We start from the raw sequence: 12695 nt of genomic DNA, 5'->3' as shown, positions 1-12695 counted from the left end.
CTGACTGCCTGAGAAGTCTTTTTTTTTTAAAGATTTTATTTATTTGACAGAGAGAGACACAGAGAGAGAGGGAACACAAGCAGGGGGAGTGGGAGAGGGAGAAGCAGGCTTCCCGCGGAGCAGGGAGCCCGATGCGGGGCTCGATCCCAGGACCCTGTGATCATGACCTGAGCCGAAGGCAGACACTTAACGACTGAGCCACCCAGGCGCCCCCTGCCTGAGAAGTCTTACATAAATTCTGTGTCATTCACTGGGCACCCAATTGTGGTGCTTCTGGGAATACCATTTCAGAAGAAGCGTGGGCCCCACTTGATATCAAGGGGATTAGTTGCCGTATCTGAGCTCCAGGGCAGACTTTGTGGCCCCAAACAGGCATGGTGATTTTATCCCCATCCCCTCTGCCTCGCATGGGCTGCCGGGTCCTCTGCGGTGGTTGGGCAACCCTGTGGCTCAGGCCAGCGCCTATGCACCGCCTCTTGGGGTCAAGGCCACCCAGAGTTGCATCCCATTACCATGGCATGGAGCAAGAGTTTTGCAATAGCAGTTCCTGCCCTGGAGAGCTGGTGAGAACTTCTCCTTAGCAAAGGCTGCAACAAGGTGAGGGGCAGGGAATGGAGGGAGCGGAGGGGGGCAGGGCTGGGGCTCTGGAGCAATCAGGACAATAGAATCACTCCTACCCTAAGGGGCAGCAGTCCCTTCTCGAGGGTCCAGTTTGCTCAGAAACTTTTATTAGGGCAAGGTTCTTATTCTAGTGGAAGACATCACGTTCTAGTGGAACTCCAGTGTCGAGTTCACACCTGCCTGAAAACTGAGGGAGCGAAGAGACCTAGCAGAAGCCTATGTTCAAAGAGGAGGCAGAGTTCTGCTCCTGGATCAGAGCTCATCCAAAGGAAATCAGGGGCTGGGAATGGGGGAACTTGACCTTCTCCCTGTCTGGGAGGGATGGAAGGACAATGCTGACCACCAGCCTCTAGCTCAACACTGCCCCCCAGAGAGTCCCCACCAAGTCCAATGAAGAGCGCTAAACCTTCACAAAGACATTAGAAGACTGGCGATCCTCTGGCAGAAGGTTCCATGGTCACCATAGGCTGCAAGGGCGTCGGTCCTTCAGCAGTGACTCAGAGGCGAGTCTAGCACAGCAACACCCAGAAGAGCCCCCGGGGGACACTCCCAACAGACTCCCTCAAATTCCTGGGGGAACCTTGTGGGGGGATGAAGCCCTGCATGAGCACAGAGAGTCTAAGCTAGTACAATTTTGGTCACTGCCATTGACGTGACCTCACTTGTGCTCACAGGCTCGGGATGCCCTGAGAAATTTGGGCGACGTAATTATTTCTTTAAATAAGATGTCACTTGGATCCTCCCATGTACAGCAGTTCCCCCACTTTGTCAACTCATTCGGTGCTCAACAAAATGATATGAAGCACTCAGAATATGCCCAAAACACTGTGATTGGTTTGGGGATACAGAGATTTTTATCATAGATTTATCATATTTATGCATATTACTTATATATTTTTCTACATTATATATCATATTTATATACTGTTTTTATATATTATATATATAAGATATAAAATCCCTATTTTTAAGAACCTCACAGTGGGGAGGAGGGAGTGACATGATGATTACAAATCCCATAACTGAAGCCGTGATAGAGATAAGCCCTGGGGGCGGTGTGGACAGCCCAGAGAGGGCTGCGTCCATGGAGGTCATGACCAGCCTGAACCTTAAAGGAGAAAGGAAAGTTGGCCAGACCAAGAGTGTAGGGAAGAGCCTTCCAAGGGGAAGGGAAGTGCATGCCGGGGCCGGAGGGGGGGGGGGGGGGGGGCGGGTACCAAACGTCTCTTCGGGAGCTGCGCAGAGTTCCCTGTGGTTGTAGTTGAGGGGTCCCGGGGGTGTGGCCTGGAACGAGTCTGGGTAGGTACACAAGGGGATGCAGAGGCACCAGGTGCCAAGGTCAGGCGATTGACCTACCTGAGGACAATGCGGGTCCTCAGAGGGTTTTAAAAGGAAAAGAGCACGATCAAATTCACACTTTGGGAAGATTGTTCTGGGAGCAGAGTGGAGGATGGTTTGAGGGGGGAAAGACTTGAGGCAGAGATGATTTAGACTCTCCCTCTGCCCCTCCCCCACCGCTCGTGCACACGCGCTCTCTCTCTCTCAAATAAAAAAATCTTTATAGACACATTTAATCTGCATGACAACACTATGCAGCAGGTGCTTCATTAGCCCCGTTTTACAGATGATGAAACTGAGGCCCCGTGAGACTGAATAACTTGCCCAAGGTCTGCAGTCCAGCTCCAGAATCCACAGCTCTTGCGTGCATATTGCAGTAGTTTAGGTGAGAGAGAATAAAGTGTTGCCTAACGCTGTCAGTGAAGATGGTGAAGAGGAGATAATCAAGAGAGATGCTAAAGACATAGCCTCGTTTGAGGGGCGTGTAAGGGGCGTGCAAGGGGCGGGCCGTTTCCGGTTGGCCAGATGCCCGGCTAGGAGGGTGGGGCAGGAAATCCAAGAGACAGGTTTTCTACCTGCTGAGCTTGCAGCACCTGTGGGACTTCAGGGGAAACGTCAAGAGATGGCTGCATGAGGAGTCTGAGCTGCAAAGAGAAGTTTAGGAGGGAGGTCAGGCGCTGAAGGTGTGGGAGACCCCGGCACTTATTGGGTGGTGGCTGAAGCCAAGGGAGCAGGTGGGCTGGCCTGGGGAGGGCAGGGAGAGAAGAGGACCAATGCAGAGCCCCAAGGAACATCCAGATTTGAGGAATGAATGGAGTACTAAAGCCACAAAATGAGACTAAGTTTCAGGAGAAATAAGAAGAGAATGAAGTCAGTGGGATTAAATGCTGCAGAGGTCAAATGAGACTTGAATAATAACCATTTCACCATAAATACAGTTACAAGGCATACAGCAGACCGGAAAAAAATATTTTAACATAATTGACAACTGTGAGATAGTATGAGTAGATAGGGTAACAGGCCCTTTTATAAAGCACCAATGGGAGAATAAATTGATACGGTCTTTTACTGAAGCATAGTTGATACACAATGTTATATTAATTTCAGGTATACAACACAGTGACTGGACAATTCTGTACATTATGCCATGCTCACCGCAATAAGTGCAGTCACCATAAACTGGTACAGCCTTATTAAAATTTAAATGTGCACAGATATGACCCAGCAAAATTACACTTAAGCTACACAATCAAACAAGTTCCCAAAGACCTGCATCCAAAGATGCTCGTAGCAAGACTTAAATATTCATCCATAAGGTAATTATCAGATCAATCATGATACATCCGCACCATGGACTAGTATGTTGTCACCGTAAAGAGTAAGGTGCATCTACATGCATGCCCATGACAGCGTATTAAGGTGCAGAATGACATAACCAGTTCAATATCATTTGTTTTAGGGGGAAAAGGAAGGAAAACATGTCCGTATATGCGTGGAGGGGGGGGAAAGTCTGGAAAGATGGACACAAGATATGTGAGAATCTAAGGATGGAAAGGAGTCCTTCCAGTTCAACTTTAGACGCTTTTGAGGTGTCTGTATTCTTTACAGTATGCAAGCTTTGTTGTCGCAACTGTAAAGCCGCTTTATTTAAGAGAAGGGCTTATTGGATGTCGCGGCCTGAGGTCGTCGGTCATGTTGGCAAGAGCTGTTTCAGCAGAGCAATGGGAAGGGAGCTAGCTACGGTGGGCTGAGCGGTGAATGAGGGGAGGCGAGGTGGAAGCAGCCCCTTTCTCTAGAAGTCCAACCGTGAGGAGGGCGCTGGGGGTGTAGTAGCGGGAGGGGTCCCGAAACAGAGGGAGGGTGAGGGCGACATGAGCAAGCTCAGGAAAGGAGATGGCAGGTGGGGCAGAAGGGCTAGGAGGCAGGACCCTCAAGGATGTGAGAGACAGGGTGTCCCGGAGTCAGGGCAGGAATTCACCAGAAAGAGAAGGAGGGACGCTTCTCACGCTGACCCTAGAAGGAAGGAAGAGAGTGTGCAACAAGTGCAGGCAAGTCTGCTCACCGGGAGCTGGGGTGGACTGTATCTTCCTTGTAAAGAAGGAGGTGCATGTTCGAAACGCTCCGAGACGGAGGTTGACCAGCCACACCTCCCCCGTCAGACTGGCAGGCTCCTCCAGAAGCCCTTAGACAGGTAGGCGTGAAAATCCCCAGTGCCCATCACAGAATCTCCAGGTGGGCGGATCCTTGGCCTGGAGTCAGAGTCCCAGGACAGACCTCATTGCTCCTCGGAGGGGACGCCTCCTGGTGGGCCTCCTGGAATTCACCCTGGTGACCCCAGGTCAGACGTTTCCCTATAAAGTCTGCTTCTCTTTTTTGCTGCCCAAAAGCGCTGACTGGTCCCAAGCCCCGAGACACAGAGGAGATCAGCCCCTCCAACGACAACAGCAGCTGTCAAAGCAAACAGCAGGTAAGTGAGCTGTTCGGTGTTAGGGCCGCCAGGGCCCCGCGTCTGTTGGAATTTCAGTCTCCTCTCTGAGTCCCCTGAGAACTGACGTGTTGAACTGCAGAAACGTAGAGCTAAAGAGAACAAAGTCTTGGGGCGCCTGGGTGGCTCAGTCGTTAAGCGTCTGCCTTCGGCTCAGGTCATGATCCCAGGGTCCTGGGATCAATCAAGTCCCGCATCGGGCTCCCTTCTCCGCGGGAGGCCTGCTTCTCCCTCTCCCACTCCCCCTGCTTGTGTTCCCTCTCTCGCTGTGTCTCTCTATGTCAAATAAATAAAATCTTTAAAAAATAATAAAATAAAAAATAAAGAGAACAAAGTCTTCACTTAGACAGCATGGCACAAAAGAACTTTCTGCAGTCCTGGGGAGTGTTCTCGATCTGCACCGTCCAATACGGTAGCCACTCGTCACGTGTGGCCCTTGAACCCTTGAAAGGCGGCTAGTATGACTGAGGAACTACATTTTTCGTTCTATTTCAACTAAATTTAAGTAGCTACATATGCCTAGTGGCCATCGTACAGGACAATAAGATCTAGAACAATTGCCTCATTTTCTGACAGACCACATCAAGGCCCGGAGAGAATTGACTTGTCCAAGCTCATCCTGACCATAAGCAGCAGAACTAGCCACTTCTTTATTCACCCCACCATCCACATGCAGGTGGTCGGTTCAGGGGAAACGAAATCAACCTAATGAAAATCAAGAAGTGAGCCGGTGGGGAAATGTCAAATCTGGGCTCCCCTTTCTACACCTTTTTATTCCATTGTCTGGGACAGAGAGGTTCCTAACCGAGCTCAGAAAGCTGAGACTAGGATCCAGGCCCTCGTTACAGTGGACAGAATACAGGATTTGAGGTCAGGTAAAAACATTTCTTAAAAACTGTTTAAAACCCAGTTCCTTGTGTCACTCTGATGAGGTTGCTTAACTCCCAGAGTCTGGTTTCCTCATTCAGAAAGTGCACACTTCATGGCTTTGTTGTGAGGATTAAATATGTACAAATTCTTTTTTTTCAAGATTTTATTTTTAAGTAATCTCTACACCCAACGTGGGGCTCAAACTCACGACCCCAAGATCAAGAGTTGCCTGCTCCCCCAACTGAGCCAGCCAGGCATCCCTAAGTGCAAGAATTCTGAAAAGCTCTTTTCGCAGAAGCTGGACCCGAGTAGGCACCCAACGTTACCGTTAGTGTGACGGTTGTTATTCACGCCAGAGCCGATGAAGATGTACATCAAAGTGAGCCCGGAAAGCCGACCCGCTGCTATTCCTTCCTTGGGGGGTGTAGTGGGACAGACGTCATGACGCTAGTTAACAAACTGTTCCAGAAATGAAGATCACCACGACAGACGCTAACATCATGCTTGCTCTAAGTCTTAAGCGCTTTACGGGTAATCCCTCATTTGATCCTCAGCACAACCCGACGAGTTAGATGCTATCACTGGCCTCATTGTACAGATGAGTAAACTGAGACTTGGAAAGGGAAAGTCACTGGCCCCGAGCTGCTTGGCTTGCTGAGCAGCTTTCCTGGGCCTCTCTCTGTATAACAAGCCTCTGTCTGGTTTTAGCATCGCCTGGCCAGGAGTCACGGCATTCTTCTCCAAGCATGGGAAAGAGAGAAGTGACAAAGAACGGTTGCAAGGTTCTTCCCTAGGGGTAGGCAAGTTTGTTGCAGGCTTCGAGCACTCTGCGGGCCCTGGGATGCAGGGACAAGAGGCGAAGTGGAGAAGCCAGAGGTATGGTTTGCTGGGGTGGGGGCTTGGGAGGGAGCCGTGAATTAGTGGTCACTGTTCTGCCTGTATTTATCCTTGCCACTGTAATCAATAGCAAAGGTGACAAAAATACATTCTTAGTGTCACTCAACACTGCTTTCAAAAATGTGTTTGGATTTGGATAAGATGCGAATTTTTCCCAAAAGGCTTTCTTTCCAAATTAGATGGTCTTGGCTCCAAAGGTGGCCAGCTACTGCAGACCCAATCCCAAGTGTACAGGCCAAGAAAGAAGAGCAATGCCCCTCAGAGGGGCCCCTGGGCGGAGCAGATGGTTGGGCAGGGAGGTGAATGACAAGAGAAGTGAGTGGAGCCCCCACTTGGGGGTGGGGGTTCTCAAAGGGATGTGACATGGAGAAGGAATCTGTGAGACTTCAAAGCCTCCGGGGTGAATGGGGGGGGGACAGGGGGCATTAGGTCCAGGCGCACCAGAACCTCAAGTTCCATCTCTGTCCAATCTTCATGAGCTGCTCTCCTTTGAGATGGGAGAGATGTTCAAGAGCAGGAGGGCAGCTGGCTCCCGAGCAGGGGGCAACCCGAGGCAGCTGGGGTGTGGGGAGAGTCAGACAAGGCAGCTGAAAGAGCCAGGGACTGCTGAGACCAGGGCAAAGATGAGAGAAATCCATGCCATCCTGGGCAAACCACTGCCTTTGCGTGGGCCTCAGTTTGCTCAACTGTGAAATGGAAAGATTGGCTAGAAAACACCACAGGTCCCTTACCAGTATGGAACTCTGCCAGTTCAGAAAATGACTCGTGATCCAAGAGCTGCCCTGAGAATTAATTATTCAAGTTATCAAAAGCATCCAGCAGCCTCAGAACTCCACCCTAGAATTGAGCAATCTAATCCACCGCTCACTTCCTCCACTCTCTTAACCACCACCACCCTGTCAGTCAGGCACATCTGCCCTCCTGGATGTGTCCTACAGGTGAAAGGCCCAGACTCCTGGTAAGTCTTGGAACACCCACCCTTCTCACCTTCCAGAATTCTCTGTTCTCTGTCCCCCTTGACACCCAGCCTCCATTGATCCCAGACATCTCTCCCGGCCCTGGGGTGGGCTTCATTCCTCTTAAGGCCTCCCTATCCCCAAAGGGAGAGCTCCTGCCCCTCTTCCTTACACCTCTCTCTGATAACCACTTAGGGCAACTCTCTGGCCAGCCCCTTCCCTTCCTGACTCAGCCAGTTCTCCTGCTTTGGCTCGGATGGGGTCTGAGGAAAGGCCAGACATTGTCTAGTCCCTCCTGCTCTACATTAAATGCAAATATGTGTGGATTATATTCATAGAAAGAATGCTAGAATTGTATTAAAATGACTGAATTTTCCATTGTTATTGAAAAGATTGCCTTCAATGTTCGGGATCTTGTAAATGTCTCCGTTGTATAGCATTTTCATAAAATAAATTAGAATCATCCATGGCATTTCTGAATGGCCGTGAGTCATTAAGGGTCTGGCCATTTCACTCAATGAGGGAATCTCCTGCTTGTTCACCGAGAACATGACCAGGGGGTCAGTAGGAATCAGCCAGTTCAAGGGTGTTTGGCTAATCATTTCTGCAAGGGCTGTCTCTTGCATTCTGGGCCTACAGAATAGGTAAGAAAGCAACACACAAAATATCAAACAATAGGAGTAAACTGTATACAGTCTGACTTCATGAGATCTCAAAAACTTAGCTGACAAATATATTTTAAATATGCTTAGTATATGAGGTATGATTTTTTTTTTTTTTTTTCAAATGAAGCAGGTCAGTAGACTGAAAGTAGCACATGGAGCCATGCACACCTACATGGAATCCCGGTTGCAGCATTTGTAGGTTCTGTGACCATGGGCTGGTGTCTGAGCCCCTCTGTGCCTGTCTTCTCACCTGCACAAAGCAGACCCTTCCCTTAGTTTCTCCCTTTCACTGTCAACGCATCCTTCCTAGAGATTGGTAAACTGAAAAACCCACAAGCATCCACAAAGCATTATCCCCTCCAGTGACTGGAGGTCACTGCCCTGGCCTGCTTCTCTTGCCCGAGTTCTCCATCTCCCGTCCTGACTTGCAGGGTCTCCCTCTGGACCCTTAAGCTTATCCCTCGTGCCTGGGAGTGGGAGCTCCCCGTGTAACCCCAGCCCATCTCCCGCACAGCTGAGCACTGGATATTCCAGAATGAGGACTTATCAGTGAAGTATGCTTGGCTGCAGCTATCCCCTGATAAGGCAGTTTCTGCCACCACCCCAGCCCTGCCTTCTCACACTGTAAAAGTCACCCATTTCCAGTGTACAACTAGTGGTTCTTAGTACATGCACAAAGTTATACAATCCTCACCACTGTCTAATTCCTGAACACTTTCATCAGCCTGAAAAGAAACCCCTCCAGGGCCTGGCGACCCCTGATCTACTTTCTGTCTCTACTGATTTGCCTATTCTGGACATTTCACCTACATGGACTCCTACAGTATGAAGCCTTTTATGTCTGGCTTTTTTTTTTTTTTTTTTTGCCTGGAATAATGTTTTCAAGCTTCACCCACGTTATAGCATATATCGGTACTTCATTCCTGTTGTTGGTTGAATAATAGTCCATTGTATGTGTATGCTTCCATTAGTTTCTCCACTTATCGGGTTGAGGCACATTTGGATTGTTTCCACTTTGGGGCTATTACACTGTTGTGAACATTTGTGTACAAGTTTTTGTGTGGACATAGCTCTCCAATTCTCTTGGGTACATATCTAGAAGTGAAATTGCTGGGTCATTGGTAACTATGTTTAACGTTTTGAACAACTGCCAAACTGTTCTCCAAAGTAGCTTCACCATTGGTACATTCCCACAAGCAATGTACAAGGGGTCCAATTCTCCACATCCTTGTCAATCGCATTACTGTCCCTCTTGTTTTATGATGATGATCCTACTGAGTATTGAAGTAATTCTGGAGACTTGTTACTTGATGTTTTTCTCTTTAATGCTGGTTCCGTTTTGAGGTGGGTTACTGATTTGCATATGGTCCCAGGATGGTCATACCTTGTTATAAAGAAATGGCACAATGGTGATAGATCTGGTGGTTCACAAGGAACTCATTTGGGAGCTGGTTTACTTTAATTTACTTCCTCTTTGAAAACTGGGTAAATATTTCAGAGTGACTGCAGCTTCCCCCAGAAGCAGACTTTGGGCTATCCCCATAACAAGGGCAGAGCCAACAGAAGCGGGCTTACCTGGACGTAGTCTGGGGGTGTTGGGGAGTCAGGGATGGATGAAGGCACTCACTGGCAGGACACAAAGTGTCCCCACCAGAATTGAAAAGCCACCAAAACAAGGATAGTGTGTCTCCACCTGTCTCCACCTGTCTCCTCTGCTTCCTGCTGCCTCTCCTTGGGCTGGGAGCACCCTGGTTTTCTCTGCTCACCTCCACATGGCAGAACATGGATGCTCGGAGCTCCCAAGACAGTCCGTTACATTTCCACCTGCTTGGAGAATCAGTCAGCCACCCACTTAGGATTTTTAATATATTTTTTTCAAACTGCACAAATACTCCCACAGCAGGTCTTTTGCATCCTGAAAGAAAAACGCTGGGCTGTAAATAAGCTTTCTTCTAGCTCCAATATCCTTCAGCTGTATGCTGTTACCGCTAAATCTATTTTTCCACACACTTCTTTTAAAGACTTTCAGAAAGTGGGACAAAGGGGTTCCTCCCTCAGCTTTCTAGTCAAACCTCCATCTTTTTCTAGCAGTCAAACCCAACTGGATTGCCTGCTTAATCCCCCACATCAAGAACCGAATGGCACCTCATATTTCTGACATTAAATTCAGCCTCAATAGCCAGAGATGCTCACCACTGAAGAATCCAAGACATGTTCTGTAGGGATTGTTTGCAGGGAAGTTTCAACAATGTTTTGGGTGATGGTGATGTCATGGAAAATGCTCAGAACCTCTCTGGTTTTGAGGGAACTATACGCTTTGTGCAATGTGCCATTTATCACTAAATGTGGCTCATAACCTAGAGCCACGACTATTTCCTAATGTGAAAGTTGCTTCCGTGTAATATACAAGCCAAGGCAAAGAATCCCATCCCAGGTTCATGGGCAAATAGGCTAGAATCGGGGGAGAGATTATTGTGCAGTAACTCTCATCTCTCTTCTCTAGGCTAGGATTTAAGTTTGCCTCCAATATGGAAGACACTGACTGGGAGACTTATGACTTGGAAGATTTCTTCGGTGAAAATTACAGTTACAGCACAGAACTGCCCTTTATTCCAGCAGACTCTGCCCCATGCAGGCCAGAATCCCTGGAAATCAACAAGTATGCAGTGGTGGTCATCTATGCCCTGATCTTCATGCTGAATCTGCTGGGAAACTCCCTAGTGATAGTGGTTGTCTTATATAGTCGGATCAGCCAGTCTGTCACTGACGTCTACCTGCTGAACCTGGCCATAGCCGACCTGCTCTTCGCCCTGACCTTGCCTCTCTGGGCTGCCTCCAAGGCAAAGGGCTGGATCTTTGGCACACCCCTGTGCAAGGTGGTCTCGCTCCTGAAGGAAGTCAACTTCTACAGTGGTATTTTACTACTGGCCTGCATCAGCGTGGACCGCTACCTGGCCATTGTCCATGCCACACGCACGCTGACCCAGAAGCGGCACTGGGTCAAGTTCATATGCTTAGGCATCTGGGCCCTGTCCCTGATCCTGTCCCTACCCATCTTCATCTTCCGCAGGGCCATCAATCCCCCCTACTCCAGCCCAGTCTGCTACGAGGACATGGGTGCCAATACGACAAAACTGCGGATAGTGATGCGGGCCCTGCCCCAGACCTTTGGCTTCCTCCTGCCGCTCGTGGTCATGCTGTTCTGCTATGGGCTCACCCTGCGCACCCTGTTTGAGGCCCACATGGGGCAGAAGCACCGGGCCATGCGGGTCATCTTCGCTGTCGTGCTTGTCTTCCTGCTCTGTTGGCTGCCCTACAACCTGGTCCTGGTCGCAGACACCCTCATGAGGCTCCGGGTGATCAAGGAGACTTGTGAGCGCCGCAATGACATTGGCCGGGCCCTGGATGCCACCGAGATTCTGGGCTTCCTCCACAGCTGCCTCAATCCCTTCATCTACGCCTTCATTGGCCAGAAGTTTCGCCATGGACTCCTCAAGATCATGGCCTTCCATGGGCTCATCAGCAAGGAGTACTTGTCCAAGGACGGCAGGCCTTCCTTTGTGGGCTCTTCTTCAGCAAACACTTCTACTACCTTCTAAGCGCCCCCGGCCCTGTTGCAGCCCCTCGGGGCTCCTCCCTCACCATCAGCATCGCGTTCCGAGCCTCATGTCCACTGGCTGTTCACAGTCTCTGTGTCAAGGCAGCCCCCGGGTGTGGTTACAGGAAGTTACTGGGGCCACGTCCTTTTCAGGCCCTTTGTACAGTTTAGAAAGCCTGCCCTGGTTCCCCAGCCCTGACTATACTTACTCTGTCAGCTGCTAGAGCTCAGTCCATCCTACCACTGAGCCCACAGCACTCTGTTCTCTGAGGCAGTTAAAGACACTTCAAAGGCATTCCTTCAAGTGACTACAGAAAGTTCCTACCATGGGGAGGCATCAGTGGTGAACAGCATTAGCTGCTGCCCCGACTGTCCCTTTCTTGCTTGCCAGCAAAGCCCACCTCCCTTGGGAGAGGCTGAGAAGGACAGATACTCACTTTCGAAGACTCCCTTGGCTAGGAGTGGCCCTGCCATTCACTTTGGACTAATTAGATTTCAGGGCAATGGTGTGCTGGTAAACCACTCTCCTGGGGGAAAGAAGTCCTGATTTGTAGCATTTACCGAGTTGCCTGGTGTAAATGCTCCCGCCATGGCGATTTCAAGGGTTTTCAAGTAATGTAATGAGCCGCTTTCACAAGCAGGTACAAACTGGCCCTAGTGCACCATTGCTTAAGAGGAAGTCTGCCGGGTCCAGGGACTCCTGGGAAGTAGTCCTGATTGAAAAAAGAGAGAAAGGCACACACACACCCTTGGTTCTCACCTTTGAATATGGCTGTAGGATATGATGTGACAAAGAGGCAAAAAGTGTGCTCAACACACTTAGGCAGATGGAGCAGATGAGAATAAAGAGCCCAGAAAGAAGCCTAAGCGTAAATGGTCAATGATTTTCAACAAGGGGCACCAAGACTATTCAATGGGAAAAGGATAGTCGTTCAACAAATGGTGCGGGCAAACCAGATATCCACACGCACAGGAATGAACTTGGTCCCTTTCCTTACACTATATGCAAAAGTTGACTCAAAATGGGTCAAAGACCTAATGATAAAAGCTGACACTATAAGGAAAAGTTTCATTTGGTTTGAGGTTGGGGATGGAGAGAAGTTCAGAGATGAGGTTTAGATCAAGGTTAAGAGTGGAACCAGGGATGAGGTTGGAGTTAGAGGTGATGTGGTGGGGAGCCAGAGATGGGGTGGCAGGTTGGGACAAGGTGGAAGGTCAGAAAAGGATGAGTATCAGGAACAGGGGGAGATCCAGAATAGGGAGAA

At 49.4% G+C, this 12695-nt stretch overlaps 1 protein-coding gene across 3 annotated transcripts; it reads left to right on the top strand.

Moving 5' to 3' along the window:
* The first annotated feature begins 553 nt into the window (after positions 1 to 553).
* On the top strand, positions 554 to 12291 carry LOC118012056 (C-X-C chemokine receptor type 2). Of its 3 annotated transcripts, none has more exons than XM_035007163.1 (3): positions 554 to 597; positions 4347 to 4426; positions 10336 to 12291. In XM_035007163.1, the coding sequence occupies exon 3, from the start codon at positions 10361 to 10363 to the stop codon at positions 11429 to 11431; it is 1071 nt and encodes a 356-aa protein (XP_034863054.1). In that variant the 5' UTR covers positions 554 to 597; positions 4347 to 4426; positions 10336 to 10360; the 3' UTR covers positions 11432 to 12291. The 3 variants fall into 3 exon arrangements, with proteins under 3 accessions (XP_034863054.1, XP_034863053.1, XP_034863052.1); XM_035007162.1 differs by lacking the exon at positions 554 to 597 and adding an exon at positions 4076 to 4150; XM_035007161.1 differs by lacking the exons at positions 554 to 597; positions 4347 to 4426 and adding an exon at positions 6782 to 7169.
* The last annotated feature ends 404 nt before the right edge of the window (positions 12292 to 12695 follow it).

The sequence above is a fragment of the Mirounga leonina genome, unplaced genomic scaffold (assembly GCF_011800145.1).
Source record: "Mirounga leonina isolate KUSES-001 unplaced genomic scaffold, KU_Mleo_1.0 Mir_151, whole genome shotgun sequence".
Taxonomy (NCBI): Eukaryota; Metazoa; Chordata; class Mammalia; order Carnivora; family Phocidae; genus Mirounga; species Mirounga leonina.
This window is presented reverse-complemented; position numbering and strand designations above follow the sequence as displayed.